The sequence below is a fragment of the Mus pahari genome, chromosome 22 (genome assembly GCF_900095145.1).
Source record: "Mus pahari chromosome 22, PAHARI_EIJ_v1.1, whole genome shotgun sequence".
NCBI classification, from domain to species: Eukaryota; Metazoa; Chordata; class Mammalia; order Rodentia; family Muridae; genus Mus; species Mus pahari.
In genome coordinates, this window is record NC_034611.1 from 27660513 (window position 1) to 27685512 (window position 25000).

Here is a 25000-nt window from a genome sequence, read left to right on the forward strand (position 1 = left end):
CCACCCACAAGGGGCCTCTCCCCCTTGATCACTAAATGCCCCACAGCTGGATCTCATGGGGGCATTTCCCCAACTAAAGCTCCTTTCTCTGTGATAACTCCAGCTGTGTCAAGTTGACACAAAGCTAGCCAGTACACAAGTCTAAGCTTGTGTCTTGAAGGTAAACAAAATGAATAAATAATTAATATAGGCATCATAAATAACAAAGAGCATTAAGGAGTAAGCACTATTTAAATAAAGATGAAGAATCATTCTTTTAAAAAAAGCATTGGGAACTAAAATATTCATACAAAGAAACTTAAAGGAAATTAGGAAAAACTAAGGTTAGAAAAATCTAGGCTTGTAATAGAGTCCTTTGGAGACTGTCGCTTGCATTCACTGGTACTGGGAATGGATGGCTAGCTACTACCAGGTGAGGAAACACTAAATAAACCATCTGCTCCTCTGGCCCTCCTTCTCCCACTCAAAGGCAAGGCTCCATAAGGGAGTGGGTGGGTTGGGGAGCAGGGTAAGGGGAAGAGTATAGGGGACTTTCGGGATAGCATTTAAAATGTAAATGAAGAAAATATCTAATTAAAAAAGAAAGAAAAAAAAAGGAGCTACCACCTTCACCTCCCCCTATCCAAACAGAGAGAGGCATCTCTCCTCCCCCTTCCTCAAGCTGTAAAAGCAAAATACCTTCAAAACTCATAGATGAAGCCCCACCTAACTCCATAGTCCCTTACCCCCAACCATCTATCACCCAACAACTTTGTAATATTCGAGACTCTCTTGCAAAAACTAACCCCGCCTCCCATGCTTCTCAGGAGTCTGACACAAAACTAAAAATCCAAACTGTTCAGGCATTCCCAGTTAATATCAACCCCAGCTGAAATAAACCCCTTAATTGGTACCCACTCCAAGCCTCAGACTTAAAAGAACTCAGACAGGCAGTGATGGAAGATGGCATACATGCACCCTGGACAAAATCTCTCCTACAGAGCCATATTGCCAACTTAAATACTCCCCAAGATTGGAGAGATATTTGTAGTTCTGCCCTTCTTGGACCAACATTTTTGGAATGGGAAGCCTTATTTCGAGATGAATGCCATCAACAAGTCAGGCAAAACCAGAGCAGAGGTGACACTCTATGGGGCTTTAATGAACTCTTTGGCCAGGAAGACTTTTCTACTGGAGCACAGCAGGCAACTCAGCCAGCAGGGTACTATGAGCAGGTCCACCTCTGTGCAACCCATGCTTGGGATAGGCTCGCTCCACCCTCAGGGTCCCAAGACCCTGCCTCCTCCCTGCTCTCTCTCCAACAAAAGCACGGAGAACCCCTATCTGATTTTATTCTCAGAACCAAAATGAGCCTAGAAAGAAAAATTCCCAACTCCACAGCCAGAGACCTCCTTCTTAAAACTATCGTATGGGGAGGTATGGCCTCTGAATCCAGAGGAGCTTGCTAGGGTCTTCGGTAGGAACATCGAGATAGATGGATTGTGGCAACTGGAGATATAGGAACAGTATAACACCAGGTTACATCTGTGGCTTCAGCATTTGTAGCAGCAGTAAAAACAGAAGGAATCTGCTTCAAATGTGGAGAGGCAGGACACTGGAGGGATGAATGCCCACAAAACTTTCTCCCCATAGCAGATTTTAATCGCAGTAAGAAAATCTGCCCCCGATGCAGAAAAGGTTTCCATTGGAGGAGATACTGTACCGCTGTATATGATAAGGATGGTATGGCACTGGAGCCTTTAAACTTCAGATGGGGCGGCCCTCAGCCCTGACAGTAAGAGGGACAACTACTCCCATAGAAGCCTTACAGGTATCCAGCATCTCAGAAGGATCCCATCCAAAATTAACCATTATAATAGATAAGTCATTCAAATGCCTTATTGATACTGGAGCAGACAGGAGCCAGGGGTCCAGATGTCATGATCAAATGCCTTCCGTCCCATGTAGGTGGAAATCACCACCCACCCCCCATCCCCCCGGAGTTCAAGACCTATACTCGACCGGAGACCAGGCTGTCTGTGCACAGACCACTGCCCCACAAGCAGGGATGCAGATCACACAAAGAGCTAGAGAACTGGAGTTATCACAAGTGAGTTATGTTCACTACTTTAGAAAATGAAAACAAAATCAAAAGGTCTTGCAGATTCACATCTGGTTTGTTCATTTCAAACAACACATATTTTGACCAGATAAGTGACTATTCTTAACTCAAAAAAGTAGTTTCACTGGAGCAAATAAATTGTATGAATGTTACCACTTAGAGTTAAATTTGATGATTTATTTTGTTATTATTTTGAATGAGGTGTACGTATGTGCTAGTGTATGGGTGTGTGTATATGTATGCACATGAGTGCAGATGCCCACAGTGGTCAGAGACAAGGTATCCTGGAGGTGACTTTCTAACCTCGTGTCATGCACGCAGGAATGAAATTTGAGCCCTCTGAAAGAACTTATACTTTTAACTGTTGAACCACTTCTCCAGTCCCTACCTTAATTTTTTTTAACAAAAAGAAATATTTCATATAAATATCCAATAGTCATACTTCAGAAGAAAATTTCTTCTTAAATGGAAGTCAAACATTAGAAATATTTTCTTGACATACCCTGATGGCAAAGCTTCTGTGTTGGTGTTTCCAGACTGTGGCCGCAGAGGTTCTACACACCCTTCTGGCTGCCTTACTTTGTCAAAACCAGAATTATTTCTAGAATCAGAGTCCGGGTCTATGAGGCTCCGAGCTTCTGGTCGCACTTCTGCACTGGCAGAGGGAGTACATTCACTGTGCTCTGAGGCTGCTGGGGGCTCTTGTACAGGAGGCTCTTGGACGGTGGTGCTAGTGCAACTGGAAGCCGAGGTGGTCTCTTCAGACGGCCGTAAAGTACCCATGGATGAAGTATTATCAGCTAGGGCAGATGGCGATTCTCCATTAACTACAAGGGAAAAATATCAAAATAATTACCTAATCAATTTACTAGACTTTTTCAAAGCCTATTCAAACTGAGTAATGTACCAGATACTGAAGAACATAAAATAACAAGAGAGATCTTTGGAATCGATTTTTAGGAATAAAGTGAGAATATAATAAAAATTTTAGAAATTTTAAACTTAGTTGGTAAATGATATAAACTTAAGCATATATACTAATAACATTAACTCCAGCAAAGAGACACCAACATTAGGGAAAATTTTTCCTCCAAATATCAACTTTAAATCTCCTATCTTATATATAAGAAGTAGCTAACTCAAAGCAAATCAAACAAAAAACTCTTTCATTATTTTGTCCAGTCATACATGATTGCATTAATTCTTATAATAGTACCATAGGGGACTAAAAATTAAAAATCCAACAGTCTATTTTAAACTTTTTTTTTCTTAAACTGGACATCCTCTTGCCTTGCCACCTGAGTTGCTGGGATTGCAAGCACACAACCAAACTCAGCTTCCATTCTACATGGATGTAAGAAATAACCTACTCCTGAGACTTCCTATGTCTCAGCACAGTTGTGAGATCTGTAATATATGTGTGGTGCTACAGAAGGGACACTTATATTGACAAGATAGTAGGTGAGGTTGCTGCTTGATGAAACAAAAGTCTCTACACGTCCCCAGGACCTTGGAAGAAGCATCTCTGTCCTGTTCCCTTAAGATGTTCTAGAGCCATGGAGTGTCCCTGAAATAATCCATGGACTCCATCTATGTGGCGGATTGATCATGGCAAGGTAAACCTTACTTTCTTTGAGACTGGTGGCTTGGGTGACAAGCTTTGAGAGAATGGGCAGTCATCAAGTTTATGTAGGGGATCTAGGGCATGAGTGGGGTTCACGGGAGTGTCAATCACCACTGGCATTCTGTATAGACCTACACTCCCCCCACACAGTTGCCATTGCCTCCAAGTGGATTCACAAATGGCCTAGAAACCCAAATATGCTGCAGGGTCTAGCATCACCCAAGTCTGGGGAGTGCACAAATCAAATGTCTTTACTGTGAATATCTGCTTAGTTGGGTTTTGCATCTGGCACCCTCTTCCTACTGGCTAGTAGGGTAGCTGAGAACAAGAGGAGTGGTTTCAGTCTGCAACTACTGCCCTGCTACCTGATGAGCAACCTAAAAGTAAGAAGCTCGGAGTGACTCGGTTTTGTTTTGTTGTTGTTGTTGTTTGAAGAAATTTATAAGGAACTCTCTAGAAATCTGAATTTTAAACATACCACCCAATGACTTTATGATTAGGAAAGTATGAAAAACCACAGCAAGGTTTGTAAAGAATACTAAAATTATATGAGTAAGATCAGAAATACATAGAACTGAATCACAATCAGTCAGAATGTATTAAGCAAATTACTGAAATTTTAAATAAACAATTAGAGTTGAAATGGAAAGGCAATGGAAGAAATATTTTCCTCGAACACAAGGAGTAGACAGGGTTTGGAAAAAGTCCTTTTTTAGCTTTACAGATAACCCTTGCATTATTTGAACTGTTATATTCCACTAGGAAAAAAAGACCTTTCCAGCCCACACAAAACGTTATAACCATGGCCCGTCATGATGCATAATCAAAGTGAATTCAATAGTAGCGAATTATGTTAGGAACTATGTCATGGTAATTGGGCAAAGGATAAAAGTAATATGATTATTTTTAATGTTAGCTAAGAAGTATTCAATAAAATACTAATGAACAAAGGAAGGATGATCATAATCAGTAATACAATTCAATATTGCTGAATATTATTTGGCAATTAATGCTAAAAAATTAAAAACACTGAAAATAAAAGAGTAAAAGTCACATATAAAGGAGATTACTTAGAACACAGAGTAAACAACCAGAAATGAAAACTAATACATTAAATATAATTATAATATATTGGCAAAATGAAGGACCTTAGGTTCAGCCAAGATCATAATGAAGTTCTATCAGAAAGCAAAATATTAAGAGTTGGTGTTTGTTGTTTTTGATGTTGACGTGCTTGTTTTTACTCCAGCAGACCTGGAAATTGCAATCCCATCAAGCGTTTGGGATTATAGGGATGGACCATCATGGCATATACTAAGGTTTTATAGAAATAAAATGACTTAGGTATATATAAAAATGTCTTTATGTGAAAAGGTTAGAAAATGTACCTGCTTAAACAGAAAGGCCTGTACCAATGAAGAACAACTGTCATTCCTTGTTGGTGGAAATGCACAGCACAGCTAAGACAGAAAATGACTGGGCTGCTTTCTATCAAACTATCATACATTCTACTGATCTCACCTCAACCCAAACGAGTTCGAAGCTTATGATCACACTGAAAGCCTGAACAAAATGTGAATTGAATCTTTATTCCTAATTTCTTACAATTCAAGAGACTCAAGTACAGAACTGAAATGACAATATGCACTTCTCAGAACCCACATAACTAGTATGCCACAAGAAATGAAATGTAATTAAATTCTACATTTCTGTCCAGGGTTTCTATCTGATACTGCTTTCTTTTTTTAAACTTATTTTATTAGATATTTTCTTCATTTACATGTCAAATGCTATCCCGAATGTCCCCTATACCCTCCCCGTACCCTGCTCCCCTGCCTACCAACTCCCACTTCTTGGCCCTGGCGTTCCCCTGTATGGGGCATATAAAACTTGCAAGACCAAGGGGCGTCTCTTGCCAACGATGGCTGACTACACCATCTTCTGCTACATATGCAGCAGAAGACACGAGCTCTGGGGGTACTGGTTAGTTCATATTGTTGTTCCACCTATAGGGTTGCAGACCCCTTCAGCTCCTTGGGTAATTTCTCTAGCTCCTCCATTGGGGTCTCTGTGTTCTATCCTATAGATGACTGTGGGCATCCACTTCTATATTTGCCGGCCATTGGCATAGCCTCACATTCTTTTCTTTCTTCCTCCCCAAAGCCCCTTGGCAGGGTACCCACTACGTATAGCCATGCTGGCCTAGAATTTACTACATAGACAAGGCTGGCCTTGAACTCACAGAGGCAGCCTGCCTTTGCCTCCTGAGTGCTAGAATTAAAATCTCTTTTTTTCATAAGTTACAGTCTTGAATATTTTGTTATTTGAACATAAATAAATCATGATACCATTTTACTACTTTTAAAAACTGCCAGATGAAAAATATTTGTTTTCCTGTGTGATTTCCTTACAGGTGAGCCATTTCAGAGTAGATATGGCTATAAAGGTAAAGACTGTGAGGCTGCTCTATAGGAATGACCCAGCTCTGTATCTGATATAATGGTAGACGAGTCACACTTCTGAAGAAATTAAGCACTCAAGCACAAAGCAAGTAGGCTGAACTGCTTACAGTGGCAAGCTCTGAGTTTGTATCAGTGCCAGATTCCTGACTTGTAACTTACTATAGTTTCATATGGGCTTAACACCGGTAAAGGCCAGTACACAGGACTTCCCATACATTTCTCTCAAGTTTTCCCAGTATTTATAAGTCTCAATAAGTGAAAAAAGTATAACATAGCTATAAAATCCATTTGTCTGATCCATATTACACTTATCTTTTATTAATAAATAATTATTCATTAGGAAAAGTCACTTCATACTACAAGTTAGAGAGGATTAAAGTAGAAAAAAGTATAGCATTTTTCTTAAATATCACTTTCCAAGAACTATGATAGATATTTTTGATTTTTTTGATCTCATTTAACCTTTACAAATGCTATAAGGTGATTAGTTAAGAATACCGCCCTCTTTTATATATAGAGATGCTAACTCTGACGGTACTTATCAGGTTGTCTACTCTTCAGTCTATTCTGCACTGTCTCATCTTCTCGATATAATCTATAATAAATATTTATGGCAACTAAACTTCTCAAATGAATCTTCTTACTCAAGAGGGAGAAAATAACCTTCATGTAAAAATACTACCTCTGGTGAGAATTTATCCTTTTTCTGGACTCCATAGTATTGGCCCACATCCATTATCTGAAACCCATGGAGACAATGTATTCCAGAATTTATGGTTTGGAATTTAGAACAGTTATAGAACAGTTATATGGCATATGAATTATATACCATATTAATATCCAAACAGGTTAGAAGCCAATCATGGGGGAAAGTGCAAATAGTCTCCTGTCAGTCCTATAATACTGCTAACAAATAAATTTACAACACACACACACACACACACACACACACACACACACACACACACCACACACACACAAAACCACACATCTTTTGTGATTTCAGAAGCTTTAAGTACAGGTATATTAGTTTGCTTGTCATACTGAAATGGAGTATAAGGCTGGGTAACTTCTTGGAGAAAAGAGGTTTCCTGGGCTCACGGGTCTAGAGCCTCAGCAGCCTCAGCAGCCTCAGCAGCCTCAGCAGCATCAGCTAGGTCTTGCAGACCTGGTGGTGAATGGGAGAACATATGGAGCTCCACATTCATCATTCCAATTCCAATAACAAAAGCTCATGTCAAGGGTCATAAACTGAAAAAAAAGGATATTAGCAATGAGTTCAAAGGTTAAGTGTTCACTTCCTATCTATAGGCATCCGTGACGATACCCAGCACCCACCTCCTCAAAAGGGGTGGGGATACTACTTGCAACTTCATCTTAATGGAACAGGTAATGCCCATTTCTTGGAAAAATATGAATTAATTCTACTAGTAAGGAATACGCGATCAAACACATCAACTAAGTGGTTGCTGCCAACACAAAAGGTTCTAGAAGTCCCTTAAGGTAAATGGAATGAGGACAGTCACACTATTTTGTAAGAAAATCGCAGGAGGTGAAAAGGTTGGGAGAATACTGTGAGGCCTCTCCCAATATAAAAGCACCATCCTTTTGATTCACCCTATGTGACTAAATGTGAATAGGAGGTTGTATACAGTTCCCAGACAGAGCTGGACGTTAATCCTGTGACCACTCTATACTTTAATTCCTTCAGCGCAAATGGAAAATTCTGGTACACATACCAAAGAATGACTGAGAGGAGCTGGGAAATGGACACTCAGTAGCTATTATTGCATCACTACTGTTAAGTCTGCCCTGGCTTTATAATTTCACAAATGCCAGAGCATTATTTGTGATGGAATTATCATTTCGAATTCCTCATGTGCGTGTTTTATTTTCATGCTGAAATTACAGGACTGTGAAAAATGAACATATCTTCAATGGAGAGAGTATATAAAATAGTCACCAAGCTACAAAGTATACACAAGAGATTCTACAGTGTTAATTGACAAAGGTTAATTCTTTCCTGTTTCTTAAACATCTAAATTTGTCCAAAGTTAAAAGATGCAATAACTAAAGGGAGTGAACACTTTGACTAACCTCCTCACACAGCTAAAATGCCTCACAGGTAAGAGCAAATTCTGTATACTGAACTGGCCTTTCTAAAGTGCCAAGCCCACATTTTTGTCATCTGACTCCTTGCATGAATAGGAACTGACATCTAATTACCGCAAGAGATGATGCAAATGATGTGAGTGAACAGGTTTGGACTTGTTATTTTGTTATTTTATTTTTATATCCTATTGGAAGAGCTTGGTTTTCCTGTTTTGATATAAAATAAAATAAAAAATAACTATTGATCTCTCAGTATCTATTTCTTCAGACCATATATGTAAGACTACAATTTCTAACTTTTAAGTTGGCTCAAAAGGAAACTGACTGTTCCGAATGTGTTATTTTGCCTAGCTATAGAATGAGTGTTTAGACATATTAATTCCTCAAGAATCTTATACTGTGTGTATTGATCACATCTGCCCTCTACTCTTCCCAGAACTAGCACCCTCCCTGCTGCATTAGGTCAATTTTTCTCGTTTTAGAAATAACCTACCAAGCCCAACTTGTGCTTCTCATATACTCTTAGGTGTGGAGTTGCCCCCTTAAAGAAAACTGACTCTCCAGAAGCCACCAACTGTCAGTAACTGTTTAGGGTCAGGAGCTCACGAGCTACTTTCTTATCATAAGATAGGTTTTCTTGGCTTTTTATCATGTCATATCATTCTTTTTTTAATGAACGATAAGCAACAAAGTTCACTGCTGTATCTGCCTTTTTGGAAGTAAGGAGCACTTTTTGCTGTCCATATCATGGTATATTTTCAGAAAAAAAAAATCTTATAAAGTCTTCCTAGGACAATTCTTCTATAGTAGTATAATTCTCCCTTTGGGGAAATATAAAACTTTCTGATAGCGATATCAAATCACAGCACACACTTGTAAAATGTTAGCTACTAGGGAGAACTCATATACTGAAGACAGGTTAAAGAAACCATTAATAAAAAAACAGACAGGTTGATCAATGGACTAGAATTGAAGACCCACAAATAAATCCAAATAACTATGGATACTTGATTTTTGACAAAGAAACAAAAAACATACAGTGGAAAAAAGAAAGCATCTTCAACAAATGGTGCTGATCTAACTGGCACTCTTCATGTAGAAGACTGCAAACTGATCTATAATCACCTTACACAAAGCTCTAGTCCAAGTGGATCAAGGACCTCAGCATAAAACCAGATACACTGAATCTAATAAAAGAGAAAGTGGGAAACAGCCTTCAATGCATTGATACAGGAGAAAATTTCCTGAACAGATTACCAATGGATCAAGAATTGTTGAATGGGACCTCATGAAACTGAAAAGCTTCTACAAGGCAATAGACTGTCAATAGGACAAAACAACAGTCTACAAATTGGGAAAAGATCTTCACTAGCCCTATAGCAGGGGGCTGACATACAAAATATATAAAAGATTCAAGAAGTTAGACTCCAAAAACCAAACAAAACAAATAACCCACTTAAAAATGAGGTACAGAGCCGGGCGGTGGTGGCGCACACCTTTAATCCCAGCACTTGGGAGGCAGAGGCAGGCGGATTTCTGAGTTCGAGGCCAGTCTGGTCTACAAAGTGAGTACCAGGACAGCCAGGGCTATACAGAGAACAACCAAAAAAAAAAAAAAAGAGGTACAGAGCTAAACAGAGAATTCTCAAAAGGGATCACAAATGACTGAAAAGCACTTAAAGAAATGTTCAGCATCTTTAGTCATCAGGGAAATACAAATCAAAATGGCCCTGAGATTCTACATTCTAACTTTTATTAACAGATCAATGAATTCACTCAAGTTCTTTCAAAAACATACTTTATCACTAATTAAATAGTATCGTGTGGCCTAAAACCCAAGAATCTTACATCACATTAGTGATTTCTCAACTGTTTTTTCACATACCTTCTTAAATAATTCAGAAAATTTTAAACTTAGAAAAACCTTCAAGTATTACAATTTTATAGTTTATATTATAAGACAAGATTAAGAATGATAGCATAATATAATAAAGCAAATAGAGGCATGAATAAAAAGCTCTTTAATTTTCACTCAGACAATGGGACAAACAGTCAAGATTACCTGTGTCACTGGTGGGCTCAGATGTGACTGGTTTTGGAGCTGGAGTATTTTTGGGTCTGGCAGCAACCTGAGACGGGGATGAAGGTGTGTTTTCTCCATTAACTACATGTGAACAGCAGGAGTTGGGAACAACAGTGTTGGTTGATACATGATTATCAATTCCAATAGTACCTTCAACAGACAACCTTGAAAAAGAAAAAAAAAGTCTGACTTCAATGAGTTAAATATAATAAAACAGTACCGGCAGACTTTACATTAAAAACAACCCTGAATTCTCACATTCCTGTGGAGTGCTAGGGCGGAGATCAGAGACAGAGCCTGCTGCTGCCACACTAAACTACACTCCCCTCAATGATACCTGTCCACACTGGCACACAAAGCAAGGATGCTGAGTGTATGTAGGCCTGCAAGTACGCTTCCAATTGTGCATTTCAAATTAGAATACTGGGCTACTTTAAGTGCTCTGAAAGTAGCTTCAAAGGCTCATGAAGTGATATGAAATGTCCACAAACTAATTCTGAACTTGGAAATATATTTAATAGTGAAGACAGGTAAAGTCTGAACAAAACTTGCACGTAATTCTGAAGGATGCATCGCTGCCTGGCCATTCAGAAACCGTGATCTAGAAGTCTGAATGTGAGACGCTGATTGAAGGCTTCCAGTAGTAAAACAATATAGTTTTGGTGGTCTCGTTTGTCTTAAGATATGTCTTCCTAGATTGGCCAGCCTAGCTTAGAACTTGACATGTAACTCTGGGTAGCCTCAAACTTGAAGCCATTCTCTTGCCTCTGCTTCTCAAGTGTTGGCATTGCAGGTACAGGCAACTATGTTCAACATAGGATTAGGTTTTAAGTCATTTAAACTCCTTTAAAATCTAAAATTGTACTGTAAAGAATTTAAACATGTTATACAGTGATACATTTGTGGGTTTTTTTTGTTTGGTTGGTTTTTTTTTTTGGTTTTTTTGAGACAGGGTTTCTCTGTGTAGTTCTGGCTGTCCTGGAACTCACTTTGTAGACCAGGCTGGCCTCGAACTCAGAAATCCACCTCCCTCTGCCTCCCCAGTGCTGGGATTAAAGACGTGCGCCACCACCGCCCGGCGATACATTTTAATCTATAAACTATTATACTTGTTTGGTCATTAATTTTTCCCAGTGTAAATTATAATCTAGATACTGTTTACTTACGGCAAATAAGCAATTTGAAAAGCATACTATCAAAAGCTTATTCTCTTGTTTCAGCCTCTCAAGTGTCTCAGACTGTAAGTGGGTCACAGTATCTAGCTTGTTCAAGTGCTTTAATGAGTAGCACCCAACAGTAGTTAAGAATATATTATTAGTAATGGTACAGAGTCCAAAAGTTAAACTTTGCCCTATATAGTTCAGATATACCAAGTTAATTTTATAAGAATATATTTTTATATTTTTGGACTTTTAACTCCACGATATTTGAATTATATATTCTCATTCCATTTACATGTCTCAAAGGAGCGCCCATCATTGATGCCCCCTTCCCATTCCCATTCACCCTTCCTACAGTTCCTCCTCCCATTCCTCCTCCCCCTTGCCTCAGAAAGGGTGCTCCCCCCACCAGACCTCACCTGTTCCCTGAGCCATCAAGTCTAAGAGAGCCTTTCTTAGTCATCACAAAATGTGAATGGAAGGATAAATTCTGTGGCCATAATCAGTAGGGCATTCAGCTTGTGAGCTACAGGAGGAGGATGAATCAGGAAAGGCTCCGTCCCACGCCACAGACCCAATAACCAACACATTGGAAATACTGACTGTGAAAAGCCATTTTCAGTAAGAAAGGAAACATCGGCACATTCCACAGGATAAGGGAATACTTGAAACATTGTGCTATATAAGACAAACATTACTGTTTATAGAAAATGGCCAAAACAGTAATTTTATTATGTGTTACATCTTAATAAAGCTGTTATTTTAAATCTTCTTTCCTAAGTACTCAGCAAATAAGTATATGTATAAGCTTTGAAATTTGTATTTATTAATATATTTTTTGGTATTTTTTTGACGTAGCTCTGGCTAGACTTTTAAATTTTATGACAAATACTAAATTGAGATTACGAATGGAAGCTTGTAAGTTGGGTGTGATGGGTACCTGTAACCTCAGCACTTGTGTGGTGGGAGCAGGAGGACCAGAGCTTAAGGGTCATCCTCAACTGCACTGGAAACTGCAAATCACTGTAAGCAGCCACCCACCGCCACCCAGTAATGCAATCCTCCCAGTCAAAAGACTGAAGCAGAAGGGTCACACATTTGGAGCTAGCAAAAAAATAAAGTAAATTAAAAGCACGAACTTCATGCTTGGGAAGTATTAATAATATTTATTTCACAAATAATAAGATAAAGCACTCTACCTGGGAGTTGTCCTTGTTGCAGGGTCTCCATTCTCATGTAAGGCATCTCCATTTTGCTGAATTTCTACTAAACATCAGGAAAGAAAGCAACTCAGTCTACATACTTCTTCTCATCAAATCTCTTTATCTAAGTTAAAAATGAATCAGCACAGCTTACTGGGTGGCGAGGAGCTGTGGTTTGGTACAGGTTCTTGCTCAATCACTAATCCATCAAGGACAACTGTCAGTTCCCCAGTTTGCACTATTCCATTCTTGTTTTCCAAGGAAAGTTTTAATTGTTCTTTCACTTTTTCTACTAGAGAAAAGAAAATTCTAATTTAAAAACATTTGTCACACACAAACATGTTTTAGAGGTACCTCAGTTAAAGAACTGCTGCACTTCAGAACTTGACGGCAGCATTTGCAAGTCATTTCTTGCATTACTCTCTGTAGACCCTGAGTATATGACAACAGGAATAACTCCATCCCTGGTCAGCTGAGTGACTCTTCTTAAGTCTCACACTGTCGCTATCATCCTTCACGGCTTCTGCACAGCATAGCCTTCAGAGGACAAGCTCACACTGTCTGCCTATCTGTTTTAAGTTCACCACAGCCATGTACACTTGCTCCTGAGCAGAAGCACAAAGATCCTTGGATGAGGCACAATGTCATTGTGAAGCGAGTCAAGTGTCTTAGTTACCTCTAAGTCCACCTCTGCCACTTACCAGGCATACAAAGCTAAGTTATTCAAGCTTCATTAAGTCTCAGTTTCCTCAGTCCTCATTACAAAATGGAACAAGAAGAATAACAAAAGGAAATAAAAGGAACTTCAAACCCAGTGGAGAGGCATAAGCACCACATCAGACACAGCTAGTGCTCCATAAACACTAAACACCGAGACAACAGTTTATTGTTTCTTTCTTATAGAAGGCCAAATCCTATTAAATCTATTCTGATTTAAATGCAAAGTCCCTTGGATACAACTCCAATGCCACAGAATCTGCATTAAATTCACTCATGCATGAGAGAAATTTGTGAAGAGCATAGCATGTCAAATATACAAAAGAAATATGAGATTTTCATGCTTGAAATACATTATGGTATAGTAATTATGTAAAGTTTGAAATTACTGAAAATATAAACGTATCACAAAACAGAATACTTGAACAGATTAATTAGCTTGTTTTGATTACTTCATTTTATAGGTAAACCATAAAATGACTTTTAACTCTGTAAACACAATTTCTCAGTTAATAATTTAGAAAAGCAATACTCTTTAAAACCCATCTGTGATCACTTTATTATCCAATATGGAAACAATTCGATTTTATTTTTCACTGTTGTTTTGAGAGATAGGCCTCTCCATATAGCACAGATTGTCCTGGAACTCACTCTGCCCACAGCCGGCCTCGAATTCAGAGTGATCAATCTGTCTGCCTTTGCCTCCCAAGTGCTGCCCTTATCAGTACCATTTACTGACGTAGACACATGCAAAGGGGAAGCTATGTGAAGACACGGGAAAGGAAGGCTATGTACAAGTCAGGGTAAGAAGAATCAGAAGAAAGCAACTCTATCGTCACCTTGATCCGATTCTAGCCTTAAGAGAAATGAGAAAAAAGTCTCCACTTGTTGAAGATCTGGGTGAGGAAGACAAGAATAATTCTAGCTCTCCAGGGGATCTGAAAGGACAGCCTGGCTACTACAGAGTAAGACCCTAACCTCCAGACAAAATAGAACAGAAGTGTAATGACTGCCTAAGGTAAGCTGTGTAGGACACTACTGCTGTATCTTTCTAAAGGCCTCCACTTACAATCGAAATGTTTATCAAATATTCTTCATCTAAATGCATTCTGTTCATGTAGATCAACCAGATACCTAAATTTATGCAATTTACGAGGGTTTTATCTCAAATCACATGACATTATAAGTTTCTTAGATGTCTGCATAGACAGATTCCTTTACATGGAGGTTAAGTGACTAAATATTTATATGGGAGGGGGTGCGGAGTACAGACTAACTTCAGAACAGAGTTAGAAACAATCTAAATGTGCAATAGGGACATAGATAATGATATCCAGGTAAGATACTATACACTTGAAATGCCTACAAATTTCTGTACCAGGCCAAATGTCCAGGCCAAAGTAAGTCATGCAATAACAGATAATTAAATTACCATAAACCACAGGTAACACATTTTCTTCCTTAAAACTTGTTTTCAAAAAATGTATCAAATGTATCAAAAACTTTCAATTATATGAGGATTTTCAGAAGGAACTTCCTTTTGTTTTTTTTGTGTTTTTTTTTTTCTTTTCTTATGAAACTAGGGGGCAATATTATTAGAGTTTAATAGAAAAACAGCCCAGGGCAAGCATTTTATAAATATCAATAGCTGCCCATAGTTGAGGCATATACCACCATACTTGAATCAGGTCTAAGTAAACAAGTAAATAATAAATGAGGGATGATAACTGGTATCGAAGTACTCTAGATGATCTACAGCATCAATAAAGGATAGGAAAATATTTCCTACAGTTTATTACAACACAGTTCTAAAAGCAACCATTTGCAATTATAAGTTCTTTATAAGCACAATACTACACTTCACTTCTGGACTTTAGAAAGATGTATTTAAAGTCTCTTAGATGATGTATAAAGAATCAAAGATTAGAAAGCCACTTACATTTTCTGTTGTGTGTTAACAGCACTTGTTTCAAGTCCACTGTTGCTTTTCCTAACAGAGCATCTGCCTTTAAAGTGTGATGACTCCAAACTCGAAACTCCAAGGTGGTCTGTGGGGTCACATTTCTGCATGAATAACATTATAACAAAAATAAACATGTCATCGCTGTGTGTGCTAACTCTTCTAAGGTATTTATATTAATTATTATTTTTCTAAAAGTATGAATTGAATTCAATACTGTATAAAACAGTAAACTGGATCAGAAATGAAAATAACAAATACTTTTAAATACATTGTGGCCTTGGTAACTACTTCAGGATTATTATAGTTAGCAACCACTGAGCTATACAGCAATAAGTGCCTTACTGAGACCTCAGAAAAACCTCTCCCCTTGGAACACATTTCTAGAGCTTTTTAGAATGGCTGACATTAGTTATAATGTTTCTACTACATTCAAATTTATGCTTCTTATGCCAAATTTATACTTCAAAGTGCCAAAATTAAGAACGGCTGACTTTATTTCTACTCAAAGCAATCAGAGAAAAAAAGCTATGTAAACATAATTGTCTGTAAAATAAAAACACAAATTACTATCCATCCTCTGAGAAAAATAAAAAAAATTCTTCAAATGCAAAATTCTTTCTTGGATAAAGAAAAAACTTCACTACTTGAAGTCTACAAAATACAAAACATTTGACACGTGATTTTCTATTCTTACACACAATACTCACACAATCAGCTGCTCATCCCATTTTGGATTAGAGGAACTACTGGATTTTGCTGTTTTCTTAACTTCTCCATCTACAATGACTTCAGTATATATTGCTGTTCCAAACCAGTTCTTTTTTCTTTTTAGTTTGGCACTGGAAACTAATAGAAAATGATAGTTACTAGTGAGTATATATAAGCACACACACACACACACACACACACACACATACACACACACACACACACACACACACACACACACACACACACACACACACACACACACACACACACACACACGAGAAACCAAAAAGACAAAAAAGAGCAATATCTACTAGTAAACCAATAAAAACAGAAGTGTTCTTCCACCTCTAGTACATATCTTAATGGCAAAAGGAGACGTTACTAATGTCTAAAGCAATCTAATTTCTCAGTAGCCAACTTACTGATAAATATATCTATTAGAATAGGATGCTTCATTTTAATAGATCCAGACATGTACAAACATATCCAAATTGATTTTAAGATATTTTGTTACTTTACCCAAGAGCACCTGACCATTAAGTAGTAATTTTCCACTTTTCCCCAATGTCCCTTATTCTGTCTCTATAGATTGCCTGCCTGAAATGTCTGTGTTGTGGGCTCTTTCACCTAACAGGTTTTCAGGTCTCATCAGTATTGTACCATGCCTCAATACTTCACTCCTTTTTCTGACAAATACTAGTCCATTATTGATATACCACATTTTATTTATCTGTCAGTTGACAGACATTTAAATTACTTTGTAGCTGTTGTGTCTAGGACTTCCATAAACACTTATGTACAAGTTTTGCTGTGAACATGTTTCAATTTGTCTTGTATATATTATTTCTATTATTTTATACTCCTGTCAGACACAGCAGATCTGATATTTGCATATCTATTAACATATATTGATGTATATTTGAGATAAAGTTCTCCCTATGTAACCCATGCTAAACTTAAATTCACTAGCCTCCCTTGTCTTGCACGTGCAGGGGTCATCAGCATGCACTACCATACTTGGATGGTTTCTATTTTTACCTACTATTTAAATATAATTTCAAACTGTACCAAAGATTGTGAGAAAATAAATATATAATGAGTACATCTAGAGAGTACTCATTATATATCTGTGGTCCATTTATTAGAAATTATTTAATGTTTTACACAAAAAAAATGTTTACACAAAAAAGTAGTTTCACAGAAAAAAAGTATCTGATGGCTAAGGGGTTAATTAATGAAACATGTGCCATTAATTAATGAAACATGTGCCATTAATGACTGCAACTGGTGTAACAACACAGAACTGTACACTTCCAGGGTAAATTACTGAGTACCAAGCAGCAAAAAACAGCATGTTACAGTCACTTCTATAACCAGGTCACTGTAACCATTCTGGATCTGAGGTGACAAAGGAAAAGACTCGGTGTCATACACGAGTCATTAAGATGAGAAAGAACACAACTTCTATTCTACCGAGAGAGATTAGACAAAGCAATGGCATATAAAGTGAAAGTGACTTGTCAGAGGTGAAGAATCTGAAATAGTTACCCCTCTATTAATATGTAAAGAATAAGGAAAAAGATTAAACGCTAACTTTTATTTAAAAGCTAACAGAGTGCAACAATGTTCAACATTATGTCTCAAGCGCCACTATGAGGGTCTTCATGAAGCTCACTCCCATCCAAGACGTTCCAATTGCTCTGAGTTCACCACCAAGGGAGACCCCCACTCAGAAGCTTTCACTCCAAATAAAAGCTATTCCTTGGGTCCACACACATCCTATCTATCCACACACTGTAAGTAACGAGAAGGAAGGGAAGCCAGCACAGGATCATACTGGAAGCATACAAGTGTAATATGTCTGGGTTCGTGATTTAACTTTGAGTCACTAGAATCCTGACCTGAAGGAGGTCAATTAACGGCTCTGCCCTCCATTTTCTCACCTGAAAAACAGGGGGACAATAATACCCGGTTCTTAGGACTGGTGAGTGAAGGCACGCAAAAGCACTATCAGCAGCAAGCCCCAGGACCCAGTATGCTTACTGAGCCTACGCCGTTAACAGCGAGTTAACTGCAGACCACTCAAAATGTGCCCACAGTGTACCCGGGCAAGGTGATTGGTAAGACTAGAAGCTGATACAGTAACAGATTCCTCCCGCCAACAGATGGTTTTCTAAATACATTCTTTAATCTCATAATAATTTGTAACACAGCTCAATAGTACATATAAAATCAGTGATTAGGTTTTTAAATCAACCAAAAGCTCCTATTTCAAACAGGAGTTCTAACTGATGAAAACATAGAATAAAGCCCATTTACTGATTTACATTTGTTGTTATATTCAAACTACCCTTCACAGTAACACTATGTAAATGTTGAAAATTTGCAGGCATGGGATGGGGGAGCCCTTAATCAACAGTAACATCCCTAGAAACATTTAATAACAAATGTTATGTGATCCACAGGAAAATTAGCATTAAAAGTTGAATGAGGAAGAAATGATTTGATATATTCTTAGATCTGGGAATTTTAAAATAAAAGCTTAAAAATCATCTTCAATTAATATATAATTTTTCAACAAAAACGCCCAAAGTTTGAGTGTTTAGTGTGGGCACAGAGAAAAATGGTGGGCTCAAACTCAAATAAAGGGTGAAAGAAAATAGACAACAACAGAGACATCAGCATAAAATATGACCTAATTAACAGTTTCTTCAAATTTATGTACTATAAAGAGAAAATACCTAGACAGTCTGAGAGTGATATAAGAAATATGAATGAACAAATAAGGTGGTAACACTTGAAATTAACAGGAAAAACCTGTTTAGGCCATACACAATTAAATACTTGAGACGATTACCCATAGTGTACATCACAAACGCTAAACACACTCATAACTTAAGTGACATGAAGGGCCACTGAGGAAGTTCTGTGGGTAAAGGCACTTGCCACCAAGTGCCATGACATGAGTTCAATCCCTTGAACCCAAATAATAGAGAGTGACTCCCACAGTCCATTCTCGGACCTGTACATGTATCATGGTGCATGTATGTGCATGAACATAAATAAATATAAAAATCAGTATATTTTAAGATACAATGAAGGTACTATAAAACACAATAGCTTCAAAATGATAAATTATATATGTATACATATGATTACACATACATACATTATAATTACTATTTTTTAGCCACATACTCTTTATATACCTTGCAAACTTTGCTACTGATCCTTTCACATTGGAAATCTTAAAATCTACAAAACTGAAAATGACTATCTCCGAATGCTATCATACCTGATTTTTGTGATATGGTAAATTACCACATCAGAGTGGGCCACCTTCTGTTTAACTTTTAGATCACCATTTTGTTTCTAGGATATTTATTGGTTGGTGGCTGGTTGCTTTTTCAGGCCCTGAGATGAAAACCAATACCTCAGATACACCAGAAAAGCACCATATCACAGGGCTATGCCCACCACACACTGTTCTTGTATGTCTGTCCCCTCAATCAACTACAGATCAAAAACAAATAGAGAGGATACATCGGCACAGGGGCACACACATGTAATTCCAATGCTGAAGGGGCTGAAGGAGGATCATGAAGCCACCCTGGGCTCTATAGAGAGACTTCATCTCAAAAAAAGGAAAAGAAAAAAATATTATTATGGATATGGTTGTAGGACATGCCTGTAGTTCCAGTTCTTGGAAAACTGAAGCAGGGGGATCACAAAGTCAAAGCTAGCCTTGGCTATAGTTAGTTCCAGGCGATATGAGCTACAAAGTAAGACCTTGACTCAAAAAAACCTCAAGCAAACTAGTTCTCTTTGCTTTGTATTTGTACATGAAGATACGCACTGTCAGCTTCTTTCTCCTGATGCCACATCTGCCACTTGCTGCCTCGTTTTCCCCACTACAATGGACTCTTACCTCTAGTAACCATAAGCCCAAATAAACTGTTTTCTTGGTACGTTTCCTTGGCTAGGGTGTTTTATCACAGCAAGAGAACAGTGACACAGAAGTTAGTACCAGACAGTCAACTGCTGCTGTGAAGAACTAAACCAAGTGGTTTTTGGAGAAATGTAGAAAACCTGGGAGCTTTGGACTAAAAAAGCAGTTGAACACTGTATGCAGAGTTGAATGGGCCATGGTAGCAGGAGCTGGGAAGACTGAAGTGCTGAGCACAATGCAGACAATAAAGCCTTCTCAAAAGCTGTTTCAGAGGGGAATAACACCAGCCAATTAGGCATATGGCCATTTGTGTGAAATTCTGGCAAAGAATCTATCTACTTTTTACCTTTGTCCTAAGAACTTGCTTGAGGCAAAAATTAAATAGTAATTGGCTAAATTCCTTAACCAATTTCTATTTCAAAGTAGCATAATAATGAATCTGTGACGTGATTATTATTTACAATGCTTATTCAAGTTTGCAATGAAAAAGAACAAATGGGCAGAAAGAAATGTAAAATGTGCAGTTTGGAGAGAAAAAGAACAACAGGAGATCCAGTGATGCCAGGGTTTGTGTTGAAAGAGATAGGGAGATTAACATCATTAACAAGAAGCCTCCTACTTAGTACTAGAGAAAGGGAGGGGTCAACTCAGGGCGAGACCCAACCCAGTTAAGCTTCCAATTTGTGAAACACTTTAAGACACTTCCTGCCCTAGAAAGCAACAGAATAAAAGCTCTACAGCTAATGTGATATCATCCAAAGCTAGCAGTCTGATCATTCATTTATTCACGGGCTCTTGGCTTTGAAGGCATGACTATACAAAAATAAAGGATTCTTTCAGTTTACAGATAGACAACTGCCACACTACAATAATAGAGGGGACTTGGTATGATGTTACCTGATAATTAAAAAAAAATAAAATGGCTAGTGGAGTAAACTGTTCTGTAGTGGAATGCTTGCTTAGCATGTACAAGGCCCTGGCTTCAATCTCCAGGACCAAAAATGGGGTAAAAAGGACCCCAACCAGCATCCTTATACCTAAGACAGGCTCTGGTTCCTCTAGATCTGTCTTCTGAAGTAGTATTTTTTTTTTTTTATTGTTCAAGTTATTGTGAAATCAGATCATGGATTTTACAAAGTGATTTTTACTTCAAAAACATAGACTAAATAATGATAAAGTCAAGGCAAGGAAAAAGGAATAGACAGAATATGAAGGCAAGACCCTAAGTCCTAGCGCTGCCTAACATTAGTTCAGCATCCTTGTATGTCTCAAGAGCATCACTTAGGAAGTATATTTGCCTAATTATGCATGCAAAATCCATTTTCATCTAACCATCACAATGCTACATTATTATTAAAATCACTTACCCGTTACCTTTAACTGTAACCTTCCACTGTGGATATCACTAGTGTCAGACCTTGGTGAAGCAGTGGCCATGTCCCAAAATTCACCTTGACTCTATAAAAAAACAACAACAACAACAAAAAAACTTGTTCATGAAATTTCAATTTTCAAGATAAGTAAAACTGGTCATTTAAATCAATGAAAATTCACACCATCACAAGTTCTCAGTTGTCTTTCATTTGAAATTAAGACAGTATAGAAACATTATATAAGAGTGTGACCAATTAACCATATATGAGTCAATTTGAGCAACAACACAAATGATAACACTAAGAATCCAGGATCATATGTTGACATAAAAACAAAGATATACATAAATATGTTGATACTTATTATATATTTACATACTATTGAAACCCCCTGAGTATGTAGTCCTTTATTCTTGAATGTTTCAGTATGTATTTCCTAAGAATAAAAGCATTCTCCTATATAGTCAACAGTACAATAATCCTGCTAAGAAAAATTTAAACTGTACATTTAACCAAGAATTGTTAAAAAAAAAAAAAAAAAAAAAAAACTAACTACAGCTTTCTTCTACATACCATATACCAAATATCTCAAGGCTAAACCTTTAACCTATTAGAGATAAAGTGTGATATTCTGGAAAATACTGAGAAATACTAACAAATATTAATGCTTATCTTGCTTTTAATACTTATGTTGCTGCCCTCATATTCTATCTTTTCTGTGCTCCAATTAGATCCTTTCCCTAAATTTATGGATCAATATTCTACAATCATCACACCCTCCTCGCTTGGTTGGATTTGCATATACTATGTGTTGGAATGCACTCATGCATATGCAGACACACACACCAAGGTAAGAGTTGCTTAATCTAGGATCAAAACCTCATTTAGTTCAATGTTCTTACTCTACAGATGAGAAAACAGGCTTATGAATGACGTCTACTTGAGAGCAATCAGTTGTCAAGATCATACAAGAAAATCAGTCCTACACCACACTTAGATAATGATAGCCTTAAAAAACAAACAAACAAACAAACAGATAATATGATAGTAAGAAAAGGATGGGACAGACGATTCAGTGTATGAAGGGACTTGAGGCCAAAGCTGACATTTAGTTCATTCTTAGTATCCCACAGGTCATCTTCTAACTTCCACAAGTACAGCATGACATGTGCTCCACCCCCACATAAATAAATAAAAGAAATGGAGAGTGTTATAGACAAAGACATATTATCCTGATAGGTATGCTGATGGTGGCAGCATATGGTCAAAGAGACAAGAACTGGGCCTGCTACAAGGGGGAAGGGAGCTCACTGTGAGGCCCTATGCCAAAATTCCATGAGAGCACTAGCAACCCATTTACACAGACCCTCAGGAAAACCCTCTCACTTAGCCACTGGGGCTCCCCCAAAAGAGGAGCAGCCTAATCTGAGCCTGTAAGAAAGTGAAGAGAAGGCCAGCAGTGTTGGCACACGCCTTTAATCCCAGCACTCAGGAGACAGATGCAGGCGGATTTCTGAGTTCGAGGCCAGCCTGGTCTACAGAATGAGTTCCAGGACAACCAGGTCTACACAGAGAAACCCTGACAAGAAGAGAGGGGGGGGGAGAAGAAGAAGAAGAAGAAGAAGAAGAAGAAGAAGAAGAAGAAGAAGAAGAAGAAGAAGAAGAAGAAGAAGAAGAAGAAGAAGAAGAAGAAGGCCACCATAGATCCCTTTTGTATTCCTTCCAACTATCTCACACAGCTAGACTTCCCATGTCTTCTCCAGAAAGAAGAAAAGAGTCAAGAGAAATCCAATACAATAGTTTCTGACTGTCAGGGACTTTCAAAATTACAACTGTATACTTTTACATTCTAATTTTATCAATGGATGATGAAATAAAGTATGGCCAATCAAGAAGAAACTAGAAAATGATTAATCTAAGTTTAGAAAACAGATATTTTACTTTATAATACTTTCAGATTTACAAAAAAATATTTTTGAGAAGATACAGTTCACATAGAGCCCACAGCCAACTTTATCCTGTTATTTATGCATCTACTTTTACTGTAAATGACACCTAAACTCTACATACACTTGGAGTGCAATGTGATTTTGTCAAAAACATTTTATGTGTACGGTGGTTTTGCTTGCATGTGTGCGTACATGCCACATGAATGCAGCCCATGTAGGCTACACGAGAGTGTCAGATTCCCTAGCACTCAATGAGAGATGGCTGTGAGCTGCCATATGGGTGCTGGGGACTAAAACTAGATCCTGTGGAAAAGCAGCCGGTGCTCCTAACCAATGAGCCATCACTCCAGCCCAAAAATGATGTTTTAATAGATGTCTACATTGTGAAGTATTATACCAGAGTAAGCATATTTATTTCTTCAATTTTTTATTATTTTGGTGAAACATTCAAAATCTTCTAGCTTTTTAAAACCAATACTTTGTAGCTATCTATAGTCATTTACAGACGTTTAACCTACTTATCCTAAATATAACTTCGTGTACACCAATTAACCTTGTTTTATCACACACACCCCATTGCCAAATGAGTTAATCAATATCAAAGCAATTATTAACTAAAACTTCCAGTTCTCCTTAGTTTTCACCTTTTCTAAACAAGAACCATAAAACAGGAGCTCCATACAGAAAGATCACATCAAACTCAGAGATCCATTTACCTCTGTCTTCCGAGCACTGGGATTAAATACATTAAATTATTGGCCAGGATTCTATACTTACTGCCCATAGCACCAATGCAGTCTTTAAGTAAGAGAGGAAGTCGATGCTGCTTATGATGTACAGGACAAAAACAGAGACAAGTGATTGTTCTTTTGGCCATGACTGAATTCAAGATAAGGATTAAACAAATAAAAATGGACAGGCAATCCTGGCAAAAACACCTTTGATAAGTCTCAAACCTAGAAGAGGCAATACTCTCAAAACTCTGAAGGCAAATATGAGTATTACAGAAACAACGGATACATGAATTGCTTCAATGACGGGGGCAGTAAATACTAAGATACTGGGGTTGACTCCAGGAAAAGCACTGGGCAGGTGTCTCCTGAAGCAAGAGCAAGTGTGGACCACTAAAATGCCTATGGCAGATGGCACAATCAGTTTTGGAACTCCAAAGACAGTGACCCATAGGATCATTACAAGAATGATAACATTTCAGGGTATTTTATAGTGACAGGCCCTCTTACCACACAATTGTGCTTAATACAGGGAGGATGCCAGACACTCATTGCTACCAAAGACCAACCTGGAACAGTAGCTTCTGAGTTCACTCTCTTACCAAATATTACTGAGGACATGGACACTCATAGGAGCAAGGAAAGTAAAAACAAGCTTTATTAAAAGATATTAAAGAAAATTTAAATAAGAGAAAGTTAAAGGAAGTCCCAGAACTGGAAGAGATGCCAAGAGAGGAAACGTTGAATTATTTTGTGATTTTTCTAGAACTGTGGTAAAAAAAAAAAAACTGGGAAAGAGATGAGATAATCACTGTGAGATTGGTTATTCCTCTGGACTATCACAGGCTTGAGCCACTGGAGGG

At 37.8% G+C, this 25000-nt stretch overlaps 1 protein-coding gene across 1 annotated transcript in view; it reads right to left on the reverse strand.

Annotated features, from left to right (window-relative positions):
• Nucleotides 1-25000, reverse strand: part of Wwp1 (WW domain containing E3 ubiquitin protein ligase 1) — an 87077-nt gene that overhangs the window by 38010 nt on the left and 24067 nt on the right. The window contains exons 3-9 of the mRNA XM_021221937.2: nt 21452-21542; nt 16132-16270; nt 15401-15525; nt 12899-13036; nt 12742-12808; nt 10362-10546; nt 2604-2928 (exon numbers count right to left, since the gene is read on the reverse strand). Of these exons, the coding sequence (XP_021077596.1) occupies nt 2604-2928; nt 10362-10546; nt 12742-12808; nt 12899-13036; nt 15401-15525; nt 16132-16270; nt 21452-21521 (1049 nt within the window). The 5' untranslated portion in view covers nt 21522-21542. The remainder of the gene's footprint in view (nt 1-2603; nt 2929-10361; nt 10547-12741; nt 12809-12898; nt 13037-15400; nt 15526-16131; nt 16271-21451; nt 21543-25000) is intronic.